General features: G+C 48.5%; 1 protein-coding gene across 1 annotated transcript in view; it reads right to left on the bottom strand.

The window, feature by feature from the left end:
- Nucleotides 1–18,902, bottom strand: part of SCD5 (stearoyl-CoA desaturase 5) — a 156,789-nt gene extending 137,887 nt beyond the window's left edge. The window contains exon 1 of the mRNA XM_030878009.2: nt 18,346–18,902. Coding sequence (XP_030733869.1) covers nt 18,346–18,586 — 241 coding nt within the window. The 5' untranslated portion in view covers nt 18,587–18,902. The remainder of the gene's footprint in view (nt 1–18,345) is intronic.
- Between the last annotated feature and the right edge of the window lie 4,825 nt (nt 18,903–23,727).

Consider the following 23,727-nt stretch of genomic DNA (forward strand, 5'->3'; position numbering starts at 1 on the left):
GATCTAAGTTGCTTGTCTGAGGTCACACCACCGGAAGGGAAGGCTCTGAGAGTCCCAAGTTTCTCTTCCTCGCCCCTCTACTTCCGGCCCCTGGAATGTGGGCTCCCCCCAGATGGAGCAAAGTACCTGTCAAGCAGCATCAAATATCCAGTGCGATCAAGACAAGTTCTATGATACGAAAGCAAGTCCTTGGGGCCAAGGCCCACGGTCCTGCTAACTCCCTGGGAAAGAGGCCTCGAACACCACTCGTGATATCAGAGAGAGCCAAGGACACACACAGGGAACGCTGCCCTGGGCAGTGGCCACTTCACGCTTCATGGTGTGTGACCACTGTGAGAACGCAAGGCCGTAGGAGGGCCCCATGCTTGGCTAAATACTCTGCCACCACCATCTTGAAATTCTTGATAATCATTGAACAAGGGCCCTGTATTTTTATTTTACACTCAGCCCTGTAAATTATGTAGCTGGTCCTGCTTCCGGGAAAGTTTCTTGGTCACCTTCTCCCTACCTTCCCTGCCCCCAATCTCAGGAGTTTGCGCAGGGCCAGGTCTGCACACAGTCACTGTAAGAGACGCTTTTCCGACCACCGTTTAGAACCAAAACAAAACCAACAAAAGCCCCAGATCCATGCAATTGGCCAATATCTCCTCACCAAGACAAAGCCCCTCTGCCCAGAAAGCTGCTGCTTCCGGCTTGAGACTCCTTTTCCCCCATGAACATCCTACCCTCCAAGGTCTTGCTGCCATTTTTGTGTGACACAAGTCAAATGACCAGGGGCTTTTTTCCGCTCTGCATTTTCCTGCATAGACTTGCACCTGTTTCTGTGGCTAATGTTACTGTTGGGTCTCTGTTTTCCCATCTCTGTCCTCTCATCCCTGCTCACACACTGCACACACAACCATAAATTACATTCCAGGCAGGCCAAGAATCTCTCCTCACACACATCCCTAATAAAATGTTTATCTGATGGTTTCAAGACCCTAAGCTGCCTCCAGACAATTTTTGCTAACATACGTCACCCCTGGGACTAGCCAGAGGGGGCAGTCAAACATTAGCATCAACACATCCTTTAGAAGGTCTCTAAGAGGGCTACATGCTCCAGGGCTGTTCCTGGAAAGTAGGTCACAACCTGTGGGATGGCCAGACATTCCCCCCAGTCCCAGGAAGGGGAGGATGAGGTCAGAGAACCTGCAACGTCGTGACCCTCTGATATGCCTCTCAAAAGGACAAGCTCTCCTTGAAGGAAGGTTATACATAACTGAGCGTTTCTGTCCAGGTGGTACCTATAATAACCAAAGGAATTAATGCAGATTAGTTTTCTTTGGTGTCTGGGTGTGGTAGGCATAATGATGTCCCAAAGATGTCCACGTCCTGGTACCTGTGAATATGTTACATTACATGTCAAAGGGGAAGTAACGTTACAGATGGAATTAAGGTTGCTAATCAGCTGACTTCAAAGATGAGATTATCCCGAATTGTCCAAGTGGGACCAATGTAACCACAAGGGTCCTTAAAAGTGGAAGAGAATCAGAAGAGGAGGTCAGAGTGATGCTATGTGAGAGGGACTTGACCCTCTAGGTCGAAGATAGAGCCTGGCTTTGGAGACAGAACAAGGGGCCATGAGGCAAGAAATGCAGGCAGCCTCCAGAAACTGGAAAAGGCAAGGGAACAGAATTCTCCCCCAGAGCCTCCAGAAAAGAACGTCGCCCTGTTGCCACCTTGATTTTAACCCAGCGAGAACTGTGTCGGACTTCTAACCTATGGAACTGTAAGTTTATAAATTTGTTTTGCTGTAAGTCACTAACTTTGTGATAATTTGTTACAGCAGCAAGAGGAAAATCATGCACTACCTCCTTAGATTCTTATCACCAGGGTGTGTTTAACAAGCAGAGCTAAGCTGAGGCAGGGAAAGGCCCTTGGAGGAACTGTCACTGCTTCCCTCGTGATGAGAAGGCCTGGCAAAATTATGAAGTAAGCAAAGTGATGAAAAACACCCTTTGTTTTTTGTCCTTGGGTTGTGCCACAATCCAAGGGGATCCCTCATTTGGGGGACTCCAGGTGGACCTACCCCATAAAGGCCTATTGAATCCAGAAGCTCCCAAGTTTTCCCTTCAGCCTATCAAGGCTTAACTATCCTAGCTATTAACTAAAGCATGAAAGTGATCATACTGACTATAGATACACGAAAGGATATTGGAAGAGAGTATATAAATGAACACTCATTTACTGTTTATCCTTTTGGGAAATGCTGACATGTTTAATGAGCCTCACTCCAACCCAGCAGCACTTAACCTTTTTAAAGTCACAGGCTCTGCTGAGAATCCAATGAAAGAAAAACGTCAACACACACAAAACCTATTTCGGGGGCTCATGAAACCGCTGAAGCATCCAGCCTCAGCCCAGAACCCCTGCTCCAATTGCTAGGACAGCTAAGGAAGGTAATTTGAAGGCTGTTAAAGGCCTGTGTCCCTAAAATCACTTATCCCTGTTGGCTACTTCCTGCCTGTACACAAAGTTGATCCCAGGGCCAACCTACAAAACACCAGAATTATTAACAAGTACCTCTTTCCCACTGGTTGAAGAGACCTTAGGGGTAACAGACCAGAAGCCAGTGATGGGAACAAAATGTTCAAGGAATGGAGACAAGAAGCAGTGAGAGATAACCTGGGCGGGGGGTGGCGGTGGACAGATTCTGACACGGCAACAGCATATCTTGTGGGCAGAGAGGCACAAAATCCCCATTCCCTGTTAAATAGGGACTACCACCAGCGTGAGGTGGATGAGCCTGGGCCAAGGGGGAGACTGACACCCACATCCCCGTCACGGCCACCTGGGTACATCCCTGGGCAATGCTATCCAATCCATCCCCACTCCAGAGCCACCCACGAGTCCGGTGCCCAAACCACTGCTGGGTAAGTCGGTGCCTTTCAAGGCAGTGTCACCTGAGGGTGCCCAGCAGGGCTCAGGCATCAGAAGGACATTCCCGCAAGCCCTGACTGCCCCTTACCAGCTCTGGATCTTGGGCAAATGAGTCCGCCCTGCATTCTGCCTCCGCAGATGCAAAATGCAGACGATACCAGGACAAGTCCACAGTCCCTCATCAAAACCCAAGGGTCAGATGTGCTTCAAGGTTCAGAATTTTTCAGACTTGATAAAGGTAATAGAGTGCCTATGCATTATGGTAATACCCATGGTGGGTCTGTCATCAAACACATCGATACGAACATTCAGACTTAAAAGGATAAACAGTTTAGGTCAGATTTTGCCACCAAATGCATTCATTGGGTTAAGCTTCCCCTCTACATTAGTTATGAAATAATTTTGCTTGCAAAGTTTTGCTGTTGTTCAGAACAGCCGTGAAGACATTTAGACCCTGGAGGTTTATTGTTGTGTGGATTAAAACAGTTACAACGCCCACCTCCTCTAGCCATCCCTGCACCTCAGGCCCACTTCGGTCCTGGCATCCATCGCACTGAGTTACAATTCTCCTAGGTCTGTCTCCTCTTCTAGATCGTGAGCATCTTGTGGGCAGGAATGATAGCTTGCTCACCTGTGTATTCCCAGCATCTGGCCCATGATGGGCACATGTCCATAAATGTGTGCAAAATACAAGTTAATTAGTCATCTAAATCTCTCCACCTGCCTGTCTCCAAGCAGGTGGAAAAGCGCACCCCAGAAGTGCTCCCTCACTTGCTCCTGAGCCCGGGTAGACATCAGATCATCAATCTGCCTTGTCAGCATCATCACGATGGTGCGGGAACCTTTTTGGCACTTTCAAATACTTTTTTCATAAACCCAATTCATGTCCACTAGGAATGGCCCTGACCAGGGAGAGACTTGGGAGATTAGAACGTTTGCTAATCAGCAAAGCTGTATCTGACTCCAGACTCTTGTCTCCAGCCTTTAGACTGAAGAAGCACCTGGCAGCCCCAGGGGGCCAAGGAGGCCCACTTGTCTGTTTGCTTCTCTGGGAGCTGCTCCCACACGTCGCGCAGTCTGGGCACAGCGCCAGCGCGAGCTCTGCTTTCAGGACTTTGCGTCTCTCTTTCTCTGTGAAGACTCCAAGCCTGCCTGGGTTTGGAAGGCTCTCTTCACACTTATCTCTGAATGAGAGAAACCCAGCCCGGCTGCCCTGAGCAAGGCTGAATGAGCCCCGAGATCTAAACTGGCACGAGCTACAGCTTGAGAAACACTCGTGCTAAAATGGAAAAGGACTTGGAGAGCACAGCGCCTTTTCAGGAGAACGGAGAGGAAGACTCAACAGCGGGAGGAACTGAAACAGCCACTTGGATTACTGTCCTAGGTGAGGGGAGGGGGTCACCTGTGTCACGTGGTCACCTTTGTCACGTGGCCACATTGACAGGATGCAGGTTAGAATTAAGCCCACTGCCGCCCATCGGATGCACAGTGAACATCTAGAGCGTCTCCCCAGTGGTCGTCATCTCTTGGTGGGTCAGAATCGTTTACAAGGGTCCTTGTATCTCAGGTAGCAGAGAAGCCTGGGTCCAGGATGCCCCTAAAGTGTGCCTTGTCCCGGACAGAGCTGCACTGCGTCCCCGGCTGCATGGTCTAAGAAGTATCTGCTCCTCAGCAAATGAAGATGACTGGAAAGCCCCGACCCTCAGAGATGAAAGGGGCCCGAGAGAAGGGCTCCACCGACCTCCATTTTTTGAATGGACACGTTTCCTGAACGCGGTCACATCTATATAGCGGATTTCCAGCACCAACTCGCTGTCTGGTTCTGGGAACGATAATAATGGTGCCACCGTTACTCATACTGGTGCTGCCTTCCTGGAGGGGAAGATCGGGCAGGGAGGCGCTGAGGCTGCGCAGTTGGCTGCCACACCTGAGTCCCCTCCGCAGTCCTAAGAAAGGTTTCAGCCCTGTGTAAGAAGCTGTGTGCTGAGAAAGGAGCCCCTGCAGGTATTCCCATTCCCCAAATGCTGCCTCTTATCAACCCTAAGGAGTCTCGGGCTAGTGGAATTGGAGGCAATGTAAAAGCCTTGCACCTGTTCTGAGACGGGGCAGGTGTGTGGGGATGTGACACTAAACTGCTAGGGACACAGCATCACTCCCAGGTCACCTGCCTCCAGGTCAGAGCACCTCCAGCCCACAGGGTATGAGAGGTACCCATGGCACCTGTTAAAATGCAGAGTTCTGGTCACTCCCCGAGGTTCTTATCCTGTAGGGCCTGGGTAGAGCCCCCTGTTCTGCACGTTGCACGAGCAACTCAGATGACCCCCAATACACAGTCTGCAGATCAGCCTGAGAACTACTGTCTCGCTCATTACCTATGTCTGCTTCTCAGTTTCTACCCCTTCCCACTTCTGAAAACTGCCCCTCACAAATGTTTTACCGCAAAGAGCTGGGGGCAGTTGATAGGGGAAAGGTGGCCCCCGAGGTTTTCCATGTGGACGATGTAGCCAGAATTACCCCGACTAATACTGGATACTTAAGTATTTACAGATGCAATTGTCTTGAATTTGCTTCAACCTAATCCGAAAGGGGAAAAAAAAAAGCTATAAATGATATTGCTAGGGTACCTGATGACATTTGGCTATCCACTGTGGATTAGATAATATCAAGATTGGGACTTCCCTGGTGGTCCAGTGGTTAAGACTCTGTGCTTCCAAAGCAGCAGGGGCCTGTTCCATTCCTGGTGGGTGAATTAAGATCCCATATGCTGCTGGGCATGGCCAAAAAAAAAAAAAAAAAAGATAATATCAAGGTTAAATTCCTGGTTTTGAACATTGTACTGTGGTTGTATTCTTACTGTTAGGAAATACATACTGAAGTATTTAGAGATAAAAGGACACAATATCTCTGACTTATTCTCAAATGGCTCAGAAAAAATAGTAGTCACACATATGTATACATATACACATAGAGAATATGATGGAAATTGTTCAGTCTGCAAAGAGTATATGGGAGTTCCCTGTACTGTTCTTACAACTGTTCTATGTATCTGAAATTATATATCAAAATAAAAAGTTACCCAAAAAAATCCCCAGGTGAGGGGTGGGTGTGGGGATAGAGACTCCTTTCTCTTTACTTTTATGTATGTTTGAAATTTTCTATCATTAAAACAATTCCCTGTACCAAGCCTCAGGTATGGTTTGAGTGGCACCGACCCTGGGCTGCTGGGAGCCTAGACACCATCCACAACATCACGGGCAATGACCTGTGAGCTAGGAGTACCACCTGGATTAGTGGTAAGGTCCTCCACGTTCTGTCCTCCCAACTCCCAACACTTAACGATACACCTTCACAATCTGACTTTTCCAATGTTATTTTTTTCTGATGATTAATATCAAATCTTTTGGGGGGAATCTTACATAAAGACAATTATAAACTAGAAAATAAAAATCACCTTTTAGACACACATTGCCTCTATCACAAAAGAAGTTTTTATTAGGACGGGTGATTTACGTTCAACCCCAGAACTTAGGTTGGGCCCTAGTACCTTTCCTTGCATGATTTAGGATATAAATTTAAGCCAGAATGACTGACTGATCTTTTCAAAGTTCTCATTCAGTTAAAACAGAAAAGGATAGAAGCTCAAGATTATATGAATCATATGATAACAAGAAAACGCATATGCAGAGATGATATTAAAAATATTTGAGGGCTTCCCTGGTGGCGCAGTGGTTGAGAGTCTGCCTGCCAATGCAGGGGACACGGGTCCGTGCCCCGGTCCAGCAAGATCCCACATGCCGCAGAGCGGCTGGGCCCGTGAGCCATGGCCGCTGAGCCTGCGCGTCCGGAGCCTGTGCTCCGCAACGGGAGAGGCCACAACAGTGAGAGGCCCGCGTACCGCAAAAAAAAAAAAAAAAAAAATTGAGTACACCATAGGGAACTATATTCAATATCTTATAATAACCTATAATGGAGAAGAATCAAAAAAAGAATATATATATATATATATATATATATATATACCTCCAAATTACTTTGCTATACATGTGAAAGTAACACAATATTGTAAATCAACTATACTTCAATTAAAAAACAACTGACAACCCACAAGGGCACCAACCAACCAAAACCAATGAGAACAGGTTTATTTTTATTTATTTATTTTATTTTTTTTAAGTTATATCTTGCTGTTATTATTTATTTATTTTTTGTGGTACACGGGCCTCTCACTGCCGCGGCCTCTCCCGTTGCGGAGCACAGGCTCCGGACGCGCAGGCTCAGCGGCCATGGCTCACGGTCCCAGCCTCTCCGCGGCATGTGGGATCTTCCCAGACCGGGGCACGAACCCATGTCCCCTGCATCGGCAGGAGGACTCTCAACCACTGCGCCACCAGGGAAGCCCGAGAACAGATTTATTTTTAGATTTAAGCCGTGCAGCTGAGCCAGGTATTGACCCTTTAGCTCTTGGATTGTTGGGAATTCCAGGAGTACCAGGGAAGGCACAGTTATCCAATGATTTTAACCACTGGGCGAACACTGACTGACTACCAGCTCTGTGCATGAAGGAATATTAGCACTAATAACTGTGGTTTATTCCAACCTTCCTGGGAGCTCTGCCAAGTTTAGGTTCGTACCCAGTCTATGCTCAGAGGGTAGCGACAACTCTCCCCAGAGCTCCAGATAGAGTCAAGACCCTGGAGTAATTCAAGCAGAGCTCAAAAATGTTAATGACTCACCCACTTGTCAGGAGCTAGGGAGCCAAACACAATGGATTTGGGGGTGGGAAATGGGAGGGGGAGATATGTGGGCATTATTCACACTTGCTAATAAATACCTTTTGCTTATAGAGACTCTAGGGCAAAACAAATGCTTTCAGGGACACTCCAGTGACTCACAGGCTGAGAATAGAGACGATCTTCATTGTAACCATCTGCAAAAGCTTCTTATGAATGTATTTATTAGAGGAGGGAATCGACAAACTACTTCAGGAAACAGTTACATTTTAGAAATTCATTTCTAATTTCATGCACAGAACTTTTAAAGAAGTAAGAGTATTTTCCACTTCTACTCATGCCAAGAGAACATTAAGTTGGATACACTACTTGGGGAAAATTACAGCTGTTCTCTGAGTTATAAAAGGTAGGAGGGGGCTTCCCTGGTGGCGCAGTGGTTGAGAGTCTGCCTGCCGATGCAAGGGACATGGGTTTGTGCCCCAGTCCGGAAAGTTCCCCATGCCGCAGAGCGGCTGGGCCCGTGAGCCATGGCCGCTGAGCCTGCGCGTCCGGAGTCTGTGCTCCGCAACGGGAGAGGCCACAACAGTGAGAGGCCCGCGTACCGCAAAAAAAAAAAAAAAAAAAAAAAATAGGAGGGTAGAAACCAGGTCTCTGTTTTTTTACACAGTGCCTGGCTCAAGACCATAGGAAATTAATTGCTTGCTTGATAAATGTTTTTTGATGATGAAGTGGAGGATGCTTTGGGAGATGGCCTTGCTCATTTAGGTCACAGGTTGCATTTACAATCATTGTCTCTTTAGGGAACCAAGCTAAAACCAATACAGTCAAATTGCAAGTGCATGATGGTATTCATACAACAGACAGTGATACAGGAAGAAAACAAATTTAAACGTGAGTTCTAAACTCTATTCTTGTACCTCTTCATTTCCAAGTCCACTGGTATTTGATTTTTTTTTTTTCCATTTCAAGGGCAGGGCTTCCCAGGTAGTACAATGGTTGGGAATCCGCCTGCCAATGCAGGGGACACGGGTTCGAGCCCTGGTCCAGGAAGATCCCACATGCCGCAGAGCAACCAAGCCCGTGTGCCACAACTACTGAGGCTCGCGCGCCTAGAGCCTGTGCTCCGCAACAAGAGAAGCCACTGCAATGAGAAGCCCGGGCACCACAACGAAGAGTAGCCCCGGCTCGCCGCAACTAGAGAAAGCCTGCACGCAGCAGCGAAAACCCAACGCGCCAAAAATGAATAAATACATTTATTTAAAAAAAAAAGTACCTGTTGGGCAAGGTTAAGTGGACTTTTTTTTTTTAAAGTGGACTTTTAAATGCCCTTTTAAGTAAAATTTGAGGCAAGAGAACAGAAATCTGACCGTGAGGTCATCACTGACGTTCTGTGTCGCCTGAACAATGAAGACAATGACCAGCCAAGAAACCCATTCATCAGTCTGAGGAAAGTGTGTCCGTGGAAAACCTTGGTAAAGAACACATTCTGGGCTTCCCTGGTGGCGCAGTGGTTGAGAGTCCGCCTGCCGATGCGGGGGACACTGGTTCGTGCCCCGGTCCAGCAAGATCCCACATGCCGCGGAGCGGCTGGGCCCGTGAGCCATGGCCACTGAGCCTGCGCATCCGGAGCCTGTGCTCCGCAATGGGAGAGGCCACGACAGTGAGAGGCCCGTGTACCGCAAAAAATAAAAATAAAAAAAAAAAAGAACACATTCTAAGTCACTCATTGTCCATCTTTTTCTTTTTAATTCCATTCTCCCACAAGGCATTTAACACTTCCCTGTACCCAGAGCAACCTTCTCCAGCCCCGTCTCACCCCATAAAAACCCAGAAGAGCGATAAAGAATTCTGCAAGCTCCTCACTGAGGTCAGGGTGTCTCCCAGGTGGACATGGGTGCAGAGGGGCATGCAGATTCTTGGGGCACTGAGAAAGGCTTCTCTCTCCCCAGTCCTTTCCCCAAAATCACACGGAAAGTTCTTTTACAGGGGCAGAAACATCTTTAAAGTTATGAAACAACATGAAAACTTTCCTTAGAAAGAAAGGCCACACAAAGATTAAACTCATTCATTCGTCTCTTCCTTCATCCATTCCCCCAGCACAGTGTATGTTGAGCAGAGGCCATTGCCAGGTTCTGGGGAGGCAGATGTGCCATGGGAGAGCTCACAGCCTCATGGAAAAGGCAGACATTTACAACTCACTGAAATGACAGCAGGACTGGAGACAAGCTGAACGGGTAGGGAGTAGAGGGGAAGAGCGTGCTAAAGTATGAAATCAGAGCCTTTCCATGGAATGGAGGTGACACCAAAGAGGGAAAGTCATGGGAGGGAGTAAAGGCAGGCCCTGGAGCAGAGGTGTTGGCTGTCCCAGCAGCCATGCCCTCTTCTCCCTTCCCCCAGAGCCTGGGTTTTGTTTGGCTCTTAACCCCTGCCTCATGTGGCATGTGGCTCAGTGGCTAACCCTGATTAGCCTGAATCCCTTGCCAACGATGGTTTAACAAGGGACTTGGGACACAATCCTGCAAGTGAGACTTGAGGAGACATCAGCTGTGAGATGACCAGGAGAGAGTTTCTCTCTGATGAGACTTCAGGAAGGGGCAGCCTCTCTCTTCTTCTGTAGGACATTGTTGTAACTCCTGGAACTCTGGCAGCCATCTTGTAACCACAAGGAAAACTAAACTCCACAAGGCCACCATGGCAGAAATGAAACCTGCTCTTTGATGTTATTACTGAGTCATCCCATAAGTGCCCTACCTTGGGATTACTTACCAGTGAAATTAGAAATTTTCTTTATCTTTTATGCCATCCTACGTTGAGTTTTGTGCTACTTGCAGCCAAAAGCATCCTTTGTGGAAGGTGGCCCTTTCCTGAGGCATCCTCACCTTTACCAGTTCAGCTATTAAATAGACAAGCTGAATTCCCAAGGGCCATGCACAGAGACTTCCTGTTATTTTTCTCCAGCTCTACTCATGAAAATAAAATTAATTTTCTAGCCCATGAATTAAACATCACTGCTGCCAGCTGAAAAATTTTAGCAACAGCATTTTGTTGGCAAGGGAAGCAGGATCCCGACATGTTCTAAAATAAGCTACAAGGAGGCAGGAGGGGAGGAGGGAAGGCAAAGGGGAGGAGGCCATTAAACGGAAAAAGAAAGAGTTGCCAAATCCCAACCGTGAGCAGCTTCTCTGACCCGTCGGCCTGTGGCCTGACTTGAGGGAGTGCTTCTCTAAGTTCAGTGCAGATGGGTCACCTGGAGACCTTATCAGTACAGGTAGCGATTCAATAGGTCCAGGGTGGGGTCTGAGAGTCTTTCTTTATAACAAGCTCCCAGGTGATGTTGCTGGACCACAGCCTGCAGGGACCCACAAAGCCCTCTGAAATAAGCTGCAGAAATGGGAAGCAGGACATTAAGAAGGAGGGTAGTGGGGCTTCCCTGGTGGCGCAGTGGTTGAGAGTCTGCCTGCTGATGCAGGGGACACGGGTTTGTGCCCCGGTCTGGGAAGATCCCACATGCCGCGGAGTGGCTGGGCCCGTGAGCCATGGTCACTAAGCCTGCGCGTCCGGAGACTGTGCTCCGCAACGGGAGAGGCCGCAGCAGTGAGAGGCCCACGTACCGCAAAAAAAAAAAAAAAAAAAAGGAGGGTAGTGAGAACCAGCTGTTTAAGCTCAGGTTCAAGGGAGGAAGTGAGGTGAGAAGAACTCCCCTACACACCTGTACCTCTGAGAAACAGAGGAAAGAGGAACACAGGAGGAGGAGAGAGTCCTGGGTCTGGTGTGCCTGTGCTATTATACCCTTGGGGCTTTTTAGTAATTTAGTCCTGGGACAATACCCCTGAATCTGTGAGATCAAAGGCCCAGCTGAGACATTATTTCTAGCTCTCCCTCAGCTCTGGCCAGCCTGAGGGAGGTGCCTGGTCCCACTGCACACCTGCTCCAAGGTCTCAGGGTCTTTCCTGAAAATCTTCAGACTCACTCATCCCACTGCCATGTGTCTGGTCTTGAAGTTATACACCCAGAGCCACTGGTGTGTGAGGCGGGTGAGAGGAGGTGCGAGGCAGGGAGAGGCTGAAGGGCAGCCTCCCCGAAAGCCTGATCTCCTCCCAGTCTTTGTGTTCCTGTTGAATCTTCCTGCCCTGGATCTGGGCCCTGATCACCTTCAGCCTTGCTGAACCATCAGGTCCTTGACTGGCTCTCCTCTCTCCCCTCGGGAGATCTGTAGCCTGTGGCTACAATGCCATCTCATCCAAACCCCTCGGCCAGCCAGCCTCGGGCCTCCTGGAGGCTCAGTCCAGCCACCTCCTCCTCTGGGAAGCCGCCCCAACTCCCCCAGGCTGGCACCTGCAGCTAATGCTGCCTTGGCGGTTCTCACCTGTGCACCCGTCTGTCTCTCCAACTGGCCTTAAGTGCCACGAAGTCAGGGATGGTGTCGGTGCCTGGCATGTAATGGGTGAGTAATAAGCATAATTGAATGTGGATAAGGGAATTAAATAATGGTTCTCAGCCCCGCTGTGCATCAGAAACACCTTACTGCCTTTTTCAAATAAATAAAAAAGCCAGAACCTCACTCCTACAGATTCCAGTGCAGTAGGTCTGGCGGCGGGGTGGTGGGGGGGGGGCGCCAGGCTTCTGAATATTTCAAAGGATCCCCAAGTGATTCTGATATGTTTTGACAATAGTTGAAAAGGAAAAAAAATGAATGAATTAGTGGACAAATGTATATATGACTGCACGTGCAACTGTGAGGCTCTCTCTCGTGGCCGTTCACACTCAGAGTGAACAAACGGCAGACATTTATGAGGGAGGATAGCGGGTCCCTGTTGGGGTGGCCACCATCCCATTGCCAGGGAAAACAAAGTCAGAAAACCAACTGCTTTACCCCTGACCAGGGCTTTCTGACAACCAGGGGGCAGCCGGAACAAGTCCCAGCCACCACAGGGGGAGCTAAAGGAAGGGAAGGAGTGAAGGGAAGCACCAAGGGCCAAGTTCCTTACTCTCCTTCCTTTCACTCCAGCTGCGACATGCCGCTGGTTGTACTGCTGTTCTCACTGTGCAGCTGGGGACACTGAGGCTAGGGAGGGTGAGCGATCTGCCCAAGGCTATAGCTAGGCCTTGAACCCACATCCTCTGACTCTAACATCCATACTCTTAACCCCAGGGTGGCACTTCCACAGAAGCAGGACACATCACAGCAGAGGGATGGCGAGACTGCACACCAGAGACTACAGAATGTCATCATAAATGCTCAACAGGAACAATGCCAACCAAATACGATGTTGCCTTTCATAAAAATTTAGAGAAACCACCATGACTGTGTCACCCTTTTGTAAATCTCTCAGTGACTTTTCCAAGCAATTATTATGATTTTATACAATACACAAATCAGGGTAAGATGAGAACTAAATGTTACACGAGGTCAGGATCATTTCTTTGGATGTAAAGGCTATGCCTTATATTCGAGCCACAAGAAGTCCCAGACAAACAGACACGGAAGCCCTGCAGGTTCCCTGACGCCTGGCCCACGGTGGGGTTGGTAGTAACAGAGAGCATTGCGTGTCTATCCTCTGGCACCAGTTTGACATTTTCCCTGATTCTTAAAACAACTTTCAGCTCAGTATTATCATCCCTATTTCAGAGACCAGGAAACGGAGGCGCACACACTGGAAAGGGACCCGCCTGAAGTTGAACTAAGTGGCAATGCTGGGATTCCAGCTCTGGTTTCTACTCTGCAGAGCGACTTCACATTTCAGGATGACAGTGCAGTTGGCAGTGACCTTGACCAGTGTTAGAAAAAAAACGAGTTAATAATGTTAACCTCAACCTATATTTATATTTGTTTAGACTATTAAGCCAGCAAAAGCACACTCCATTCTCTCAGGTTTCGCTGCACTCCACCCAGCCTTGGGGAGGGCTCTTAGTGCTTGCCTGGTTATTAAAAATGCAAGAGTTGCAACAATGGGCTGGGAATTACAAGGTTTAAAAGGAAGATTCATTTATGTTTTTCAGTTTTTTAGTAGCTTGAGCATTAAAGATTAAAAAAAAAAAAAGATGATTCAAGGAGACAGAAACGGGGAAAAAAGTCAAAACTGAGACCCTAAGACATTTAGGAGAAATGATTTGGCCCTGTTTTTACAGCAATTGCAACGGTCAAAAAGCCCCAAAGAAAACACTGAAGACCAGGTGAGTTATCAGCTGAACAAAAAGATTCTTATTTACAAAATAGTGGCCTTCTGGAGGAAAATAGGAGGAAGAGAGGATGAAAGAGAAGGGAATGGGGGAGGGAGGAGGGACAGGGGGATCTGTGTTCATTTCTCTTTGGAGACTTTGAGAAAGAACCCTTGTTTCCCAAGCCAAAGCAACCTTTTCCATGCAAGAGAGGCAACGAAGCCATGTTGTGTGCCAGCTTTGTAGAATTGATTGTGCTGCAAGAGGGCCTTTTTTCCTTCTACTAAAGAAAAAAAGCCAGTATCAGGACCAAGAATAATAAGAGCAGCTAACAATTACTGGACATCAGCCAAGGTGCAGGCACTGTGCTAAGTAGTTTACACCTATTATTGAATTTAATTCTCACAACCTCATGAGCAAGAAGTATTGATATACCCATTTTACAGGTGAGAAAGCTGAGGTCTGGAGATGTTCATTTGCCCAAGGCCATGCAGCTGGTAAGTAAGTAGGAGAGCAAGGATTCACATTCTCAGTTGTTTCTCTTCTGAGCTGTGCTCACCCTAGAAAACCCGGAGGTAAAACAGAAGTCCATGGCCACGCATTCTTGGAGCGCCTCAACAATGTTAAGGATTTGATGGAAAAAGAAGCACAACAAAGACATCAGGACCATCGAAGGTGTGGATTCAGGTTACCCAAGGCCTGACCGAAGACAACTCATCTTTGGGCAACTCTCAGAATTGGACAGAATTTTTTTTTTTTTTTTTGCGGTACGCGGGCCTCTCTCACTGTTGTGGCCTCTCCCGTTGCGGAGCACAGGCTCCGGACGCGCAGGCTCAGCAGCCACGGCCCATGGGCCCAGCCGCTCCGCAGCACGTGGGATCCTCCCGGATCGGGGCACGAACCCGTGTCCCCTGCATCAGCAGGCGGACCCCCAACCACTGCGCCACCAGGGAAGCCCAGAATTGGACAGAATTTGACTGATGGACCAGTACCTTCCAAACCCCAGCCTCTCCTGATCCTCCCTCCTGCTAGACTGCCTTGTCAATTCCTGCTACCACTCAGATTCCTCGCCATAGGCTGTGTTCCAGCAACCTGAAGGGTACCAGAGAATCCTGTATCTACCTTAGCAATGGTCACATTTGCCCTGGGGCAAGATGGAAGGGAGCAGGGCATATTACTGTTTTGCATGCTGATACTGTCACTGAAATTGTCATGATGTCACCAAGGCATATTTAGGGGATTCGGATGACATTTCAAGGGAAACCAGAAAAGTCCCTCATGTTTTTGGAAACCAATGGCCAGAATGCCTGGAGACAGGGCAAAGCTGCTGGGAAGGAGCACAGGACTTTGACCTCGACACCACAACTGCTGCCTCTCACTCCCCTATTCTGCTCATCCTGGGATTCAGGGCATGAACAACTGCCCCTTTGGCCAAAAACCCTCAAAGCAGGCACTTTTTGAGCTCAAGGCTTCAGGTGAAGATTTTTCCTCCAGCTGGAGGTCGTGTTCTGTCCTCAAAAGTCATGAACTCATCCCTCAGGACCTGTGGGCACCAAGAGCATTCCGTTCTGACAGCCTGCCCACTCAGAAAACTACAAGGATAAGAAGAGAAAACAACTTGCTCTGGGCCCAAGGAGAGTCATAAAAGGGTGGGGAGCGAGGCAGTGGAGGAGGTCTGGACTGAACAACTTGATGGGATCTTTCATGGATGACATTTTACTGCCACTCAAATTACTCTTCGCACAACTGAACACCTAAAACATCCTCTGGCTGGGTGCTCTGCATGGATGCCTTCTGTTTCCAGGGCAACCATACCTGGGGTGGAGGGTGGCAAGCAATAATAGATGGGCTAGTTAAGCCTACTGCCTTGACAACTCAGGTCCCTGAAGTGGATGAACAGCCCACTGGTGCATGAACTCGGTCCTAACACTAGACAGAGCCAGCGGGAGAGATGATGAAAAGGGCATCCAGTGGGGAGAAACTTGTAGCTCAAGGCACCAGGGCTTTCAATGAAAATAACCCTGATCAACAGTCTCCCTAAAGATTCTAGCCATCAGCACACTGATCTTAGCTGTCTCTCTCCCTCACTTCTTCTCTCACAAGATATCCATCAGATAACATTCACTTACTTGGAATGTTTCTAAGTCATAAGTTTGAATCTTGAAACTACAATATCCACCACTGTCGGCTCTTTTTCTGTTTGTTTGTTTGGGTTTTTTTGGAGCGGGGGAGCAATGAAACCCAGGTAGGGAGTGAATCAAGATTCAGGGAATGGAACTGATGAAAAGTAGCTAAGGCAGAAAACTATGCAGGAAGGCACAGGATGGGCTTGGCAACATCACCCACAAAGGGGAACCCAGAATCCTGCAGTGTGTTGACTTCTCCGGGGAAGCTGGAGGAGTTTGAGGCCGAGGACGGTGTCTTCTGGCCAAGGTCTTTCAGAAGAAAGATTCTGTCTCCACCACAGTGAGTGGCCTGGAAAGGGCAGAGGTGAGTGGCAAACCTGGAGAGGAGGCCTTGTCCTTGTGGCTCCTGGTGGGATGCCAGAACCAGCGGGTGGGTGGCTGTAAGGGATGGAGCCTGTGGGTCTGTGGAGCTCCAGGAATGTAAGACAATATATATATATATATATTTTTTTTTGTGGTACGCGGGCCTCTCACTGTTGTGGCCTCTCCCGTTGCGGAGCACAGGCTCCGGACGCGCAGGCTCAGCAGCCATGGCTCACGGGCCCAGCCGCTCCGCGGCATGTGGGATCTTCCCGGACCGGGGCACGAACCCGTGTCCCCTGCATCGGCAGGCAGACTCTCAACCACTGCGCCACCAGGGAAGCCCCTAAGACAATATTTTAAGTGCTCACTTCTCCCTGCAGCTATTAAAGCTAAGCCCCAATCCCCTGGATGCAGGTGAGCTCTGAAGTCCAAAGGCACAGTCCTGCCCCTGCAGGGAGGAGTGGGGTGGAGAGGGAGAAGCTCCCTGGAGGATCCAGGGCAATAAGGGTTTTGGTTGGCAGGTGGGGGGAGTGTGTCCATGAAGCAATGACTGAGCATCTCACAATCTAGTCATCTGGAGGTAAAGGAAGAAGACAGGGAGAATGAAACCAACACATAACAGCAAAGAAGATGGTGAAAAGGACACTGAATTGAAGAGGTATACTGAGCAGGGGAGGGCTGAGCAGGGAGGTTACCCAAAGCTTAGGGGGCTCTGGGAGTCTTCACAGATTCCCAAAGACGCCCCGCCCCTCTCATCATTCCTCAGCTCTGCTCAGCCACACTCCCCTAAGAGGCACCCATCTTCTGGAAGAGTTTGCTTCCAAGAGCTGGGACTGCAGAGTTTCAGGGGAAAGCCTGGAACCGAGTGGCCCCATTATGAACCCAGGCATTTGGAGCTGGCACTATGCTAAATAAGACACCTTGCAGAAAAAGGTTTTCTTATTTTCTTCCTTCCTCTTCCCCTCTGGGAATAAAAGTAGGTTGTGTTTCTCCTGCCCCCGTTCCTTGGCGATCTCGGAAAGGAGAGCTGAAAGGGCTTCTTGGATCACCTCGTCCAATTCTCAGCCCAGGATATCAAGGCCAGCGCCTTTTGTCTCGGCTAACGTGGCCACTGCAGGGACTGAGGCCAAAACCAGTTGCTGGGGCAGGGGGTGTTGGAAGTGGTTCTGAGGTCAGCCACCGGAGTCACGTAGGGCAGGCACTCGGCCCCCGGGCCCCGGGAGGTGGGGGGGATTGGAGGGGGGTGGTCCTGGGCTCCCTCCCATGCCGGCAGGGTTGGGGGTGCTAGGAAAGAGGGTGGCGAGAGGGAGAGCTACAGGTGCGGTGACAGACAGGCACTGGTCAGAAGGGATAGGTCCCGGAGGGGATCTGCTCGGCCATGGTCTGAGCTTTGTGCCGGGGGCAGAGCGCTCTCACCGCGGGGTTGGTGTGCTCGCCGAGAAACTTCTGGGACCATAGAAGTGCAACTGGGCACAAAAGATCACGGAGGGGGCAGGGATGGGGGCCTTGCAGGGGCAGGAAGGGAACTGGTGTCTTCCATCTCCTGCGCGAACATCAAGACTGATCCGGTGCCGGGTCTCTCCACCCCCGCTCCAAGTCCCTTTCTTGTCCTCAACTCGGCCCCAAGGTCCGTGGCCCACAGAAGAGACTGAGAAGCCGAAGGGCGCAGAAAGGAGTGCCCCTGGGACCCGCCTGGGCGACACAATCATCCCATCGGTCTCCCCGCCCTGGTACCCGGGTTCAGCCGGTGTGCCTCTGCGCACAGCGGTGGCGCCGAAGGACCCCAAGTCCATCCAGGCGCCGCCAAAGGCGCCTACTCAAGCTGACAGCGGGGGAGGCAGAAGTTGAAAATACCATCACAGAAATACCTGCCTGTCCCAAAGGCCGGACGACTGCAGGCCGGGGGACCGGGGCGCGTGGTGGGGAGGCGAGCGGAGAGCGGAGGGGGGCTCCGCACCGCCCGAAGCCAGTGGCGACCCGCGACCCCGCGCGACCAGGCGCCGCCTCGCCTCGGTGCCCGGGGCGCAGGGGGCGCCGGCGAAACTTACCCCAGAGCAGAGTGAGCGGCTGGGCTTTGGGGATGAGCACCAGGGAGTACACGGCCCCCAAGTGGAGCAGGCTCATCAGGAAGACGTTCCTCCAGACGATGTCCTGCCGCTGCCCGCGCGCGCCGGGCTTCTCCCGGCCGCCGCCGCCGCCCTCCGAGCCCTGGACCCCGAAGCCCACACGGATTTCCTCCTTGGCGTTGCGGAAGGGGACCTTCCCCTCGCCGGCGGCCGGGCCTGGCATGGCTGGGGAGAGGCGGGCGCTCGTGGCAGCGGCAGCAAGCTGGCGATCAGCCGGCGCGGCGCTCTCCGGGGCGGGCGACGGCTTCTGCCTTTTAGGAGGGGATTTCCGCACCTCCCGTCCCCGCCTTCCCGACGCTTCTCTGCTTCCTTCTCTTTTCTTCCTGGCGTTCAGCGTGGCTTAAGGATGCAAATCTTGGCGCCCGGCATCTGTTGCTGGCGAGTCACCCTTACCGCTGCCGGGGCTGAACTCTGCGGCGAGGAACAGGAGGCGAGCGTCAGGGTCTGGAGGGGACGCAGCGGGGTGGGGGGAGGGGGTGTGGAAAGAGCCGAGAAAGCGGCGGAGGAGGGAGCGTTCCGAGGGAGCTGGGAAGAAAGACCTGCATAGCTACAGCCAATCAGGATCGCCTGTGGGGCTCTTAAAGAGAAAGGCGCCTCCTGGGCCTCCGCTGCCCGGGCTCCCCGGGGCCGGACGGGGCATCCTGGTCGGCAGGCAGTGGGCAGCCTCCGCCCGCGGGTGGGTGAGCTGTGGCTCCCAGGTCAGGGAGCCTGCAGAGGGGCTCACAGCACTTCTGCAGCTGTTGTGTGTTTATACGGTTCCCAGAAATACCCTTCCCTTTTGAAAAGACTTCTTTTTGCTTTGAAGCTACGGGCTGGAGGATTTACAATACTTGCCCCAGGTCGCAACACAAGATAAGGCCAAATCTGAGTTGAGAATCACAAGTCCCTGTGTCTCCCGGTTTCTATGGCTCCTTGGTCCTGTGGGGGGTTGCAGGCAGCCGCTCAACTTTTTTTTTTTTTTAATAAAACACCTTTATTGGAGTATAATAGCTTTATAAGGTGGTGTTTCAGTTTCTGTTGTATAACAAAGTGAATCAGCTATACGTATACATATATCCCCATATCCCCTCCCTCTTGCCTCTCCCTCCCACCCTCCCTAACCCACCCCTCTAGGTGGTCACAAAGCCCCGAGCCTCTCAACTCCTTATTGGACAGGTTGCAGCCAGACACAAAGTAGGTGCTCAAATAATGCCTATTAGATGATGAATAAATGATTTGGGGGCTGTTAGTATACAGTAGTGCGCTGCCACTGCGCGGCTCATCAGCCACGCAACTGTTTGTGGCAAATTCTCTGCTAACCAGTGCGTTTCTGCACTGTCTCCTAAGCCTCCAAGTCAGCACCGTTGAGATGGAGCTTTAGAAAAACATCACCTGGAACGTTCCAAGGAAACTTAACCTCAGAAGAATCGTGTCTGCTCATTCCTCCCCTCCCAACGCGGATAATTTAGAACTATCCAGAGGGAGCCCTGATCGTACAGAAGCCCAGAGGAGGGCGAGCTGGCCATGTCCCAAGCAGCTGTGGCTGCACCTGCGGCGGATAGCAGAAGCAAAGGAATGGAAGCTAGGGGCTCTGCATTCTACTTCTAATTCACTGTGACCCAACTCAGTCCTCTGGGGACAAATTTCCTCACCAGGAACTAAGCTTTATTCTTCTTTCCAGCTTGCAAAGTCTATAAATGTGAGTTTGAAAGGATACCATTATGTTGACAAAGAAAGCTGATTTTTGGATCAACTGTTGTTAGGAATCCTTTCCAGCATTACAGGAGAGGGGGAAAAATTACCAAGAATTGACTACATGAAAGGGCCATACATGAGCATCTCATTGTTAGCAGACCAGAATCAGCCCAATCAGCCAGAAAAAACAATACCTAATTTAAAACTGAAGCAACGTATGTGGTTTGTGGAATGGTGGCCACTGAGCCAGTGTTATGGTGTTGCTTCAGTTGGAGCTGAAATTATAGAATGAAGGGACACTTGCCCGGCCACCAGATAAACGTCGGCCCTGTCGTTAGACCAGTGAGACAACAGAACATGAGACTTAAGGGCATAAACCTCATCAGCCTGCTCAACCTTGGCTTTAGAACGAACCACTTTTTCTTCTCATGTTCCCTCTGCTCCCCACAGCCACCAGACCCACATATTCCCTGTGGTTCTCTATTCAGACTGTCCTTTCTCTAGGGGTGGAGTAGTTGTTCTGTCAAAAGCCTCTCTCTGGGTTATTGTAATGACCCACCGCACCCTCACGCTAACCATTCAGTCATTTGTTGGGCAGGCAGTGTGCACCAGTCCTGCTATGTGCCAGCACTGGTGCACACTGGGGATACGAGGACGAATAAGGTGTGGTCCATGCCCTGAAGGAGCTCCTCATCTAGGAGGGATGAAAGATCAAACAAATGTTACCTCTTGGCTATGAACTGGGAAGGACAGGAAGGTCCAGTCCGTTATCAGAAAAAAAAAAAATTCTTGTTAGGCATCAAGTGTACATGCAAAGCGTTCAGGGGAGGCAGCAAAATAGTCCTTTATGTGGCCCCAGAGTACCTTATCTGTTACATAAGCTACTTTATCTTGGCTCTATTTTAAATGAATATCTTCCTCTCTTCCTGCCAACAGGTCAGACTGGGGGTGGCCAATCATTTCAATTGGTTGGACTCATGATAGAGAAGGGGATGTTTTCATCTGTTGGAGGTGGGAGGACATGCTCCTCAGGCCTTTCCGATGCTGCTTCCAGAAGGATGGCTGAAGGACATTAGCCCCTCCAGATCTAGCCTCAGGGTGACACCTTTACACATACAAGGTATACTCTTGAATATCCCCTGTAGCATATTATGCAGTCAGGGCTACTGTCTCTTTTCTCCATCTTACTAAAGACCCTAGTATATTTTCTTAGCTTCTGGTCAAGACCCTAGAAGTGGATGGGTATTCAACTCACTCATGGGACAGTAACCCTTATCCTGTCAAACAAAGAATTACCGAAAATGTGATAAGACCCTATTAGAGGTATGTGCAGGAATTAAGCGGAGGCACGAAGGAGTAGTTAATTCACACTAGAGGGGAGGAGGCAGGTGATATCTGGGTAAGGGTTTTTTTTTTTTCTTTTTTTTGGGACTTGATTTTTAAAAAGTTTAAATTGTGGTAAAATACACATAACAATTACCATCTTAATCATTTTTAAGTGTTCACTTCAATAGTGTTAAATATATTCACATGGATATGTAACCAATCTCCAGAACTTTTTCACCCTACAAAGCTGAAAATCTATACACATCAAACAACTCTCCATTTCTCTGTCTCCCTACTCCCTGGCATCCGCCATGTTGTACTTACTGTTTCTATGCATTTGACTACTCTGGATATCTCATAATATAGTATTTGCCTTTTTCTGACTGGCTTTCATCACTTAGCGTAATGTCTTCAAGTTTCATCTATATTGTAGCATGTGTCAGAATTTCCTTCCTGTTTGAGGCCAAATAATATACCTCTCTGTCTACACACACACACACATACACACACACACACACACACACTACATTTTGCTTATCCACTCATCCATCAATGGACACTCGGGTTACTTCCACCTTTTGGCTATTGTGAATAATGCTGCTATGAACATGGATGTACTGCTTTACCTGCTTTCAATTGTTTTGGATATATACCTAGAAGTAGGACTGCTGGATTTTATGGTAATTCTATATTTAATTTTTTTGTGGAACTTCTATACTGTTTCCCATAGCAGCTGCAGCATTTTACATTCCCACCAACGGTGCACAAGAATTCCAATTTCTCCACATCTTCACTAACACTTGTTATATTCTGTTTTTTTATTTTTTTCGATTACAGCCATCCTAATGGGTGTGAGGTGATATCTCGTTGTGGTTTTTGATTAGCGATATTGAGCAGCTTTTCATGTCATCTTTGGAGAAATGTCTATTCTAGTCTTTGCCCATTTTTAAATTAGATGTTGCTTGGTTTTCTGTTGTTGAGTTGCAGGAGTTCTTTATATATTCTGGATCTTAACCCCTTGTTAGATAAATGGTTTGCAAATACTTTCTCCCATTCCATAGTTTGCCTTTTTACTGTTGTGTTTTTGATGTTTAGAAGTTTTAAATATTGATGTAGTCCAATTTATCTATTTTTACTTTTGTTCCTTGTGCTTTCGGTGTCATATTCAAGAAATCATTGCCAAATTCAATGAAGCTCTCTCCCTGTGTTTTCTTCTAAGAGTTTTATAGTTTTTACTTTTTATGTTTAGGTCTTTGATCCATTTTGAGTTAACTTTTGTATATGGTGTATGGTAAGGGTCCATGTCATTCTTTTGCACGTGGATACCAGTTTTTTAAACACTATTTGTTGAAAAGACTCTCCTTTCCCCATTGAAAGGTTTTGGCATCCTCGCTGAAGATCATTTGACCATATACTTGAGGGTTTATTTCTGGACTTTCTATTTTATTCCATTGGTCTATATGTCTGTCTTTTTGCCAGTACCACATTGTTTTGATTACTGTTGCCTTGTAATAAGTTTTGAAACCAAGAAGTATGAGACCACCAACTTTGTTCTTCTTTGTCAAGATTATTATAGTTATTTAGGGTCCAGTGAAATTCCGTGTGAATTTTAGGATGGTTTTTTTTCTGTTTCTGCAAAAAATGTCACTGAGATTTTTATAAGGATTGCATTAAATCTGGAGATCACTTTGGTTAGTATTGACATCTTAACAGTATTAATTCTCCAGTCCATGAACATGGAATGTTTTTCCATTTATTTGTGCCTTCTTTAATTTCTCTTAGCATCATTTTGTAGTTTTCAGTGTACAAGTCTTTTGCCTCTTCAGTTAAGTTTACAGGGTAAGGATTTTGAAGAAGTACTGTCTAATAGAAATATAATGCATGCCACGAATTCAAGCCACTTGTGTAAATTTAAATTTTCTAATAGCCACATAGAAAGAAACAATAAATTTTAATAATATTTTACTTAACCCAATATATCCAAAATATTATCTTTTCAATAGGTAATCAATGTAAAATTACTGGGACATTTGTACTTTTTTTCACACACTGTCTTCAAAATCCAGTGTTTATACTTACAGCACAGCACATCTTAATTCAGGTTAGCCTCATGTGGCTACTGGCTACATATTAGAGAGCACAGTTTTGAAGGATGAGTAGTTTACTAGACAAAGAAATGGAGGAGGGCAACCTAGGCAGAGAAAATAGTGTGAGCAAAAGCTTTTTCATTTGTCGCTTAGAGAGATGTCTGGAATATCCGAAGTGAAAGTAGAGAAATGGTGGGAGATGAAGATGAAATGTCAT

This window comes from Globicephala melas, chromosome 5 (genome assembly GCF_963455315.2).
Source record: "Globicephala melas chromosome 5, mGloMel1.2, whole genome shotgun sequence".
NCBI lineage: Eukaryota > Metazoa > Chordata > Mammalia > Artiodactyla > Delphinidae > Globicephala > Globicephala melas.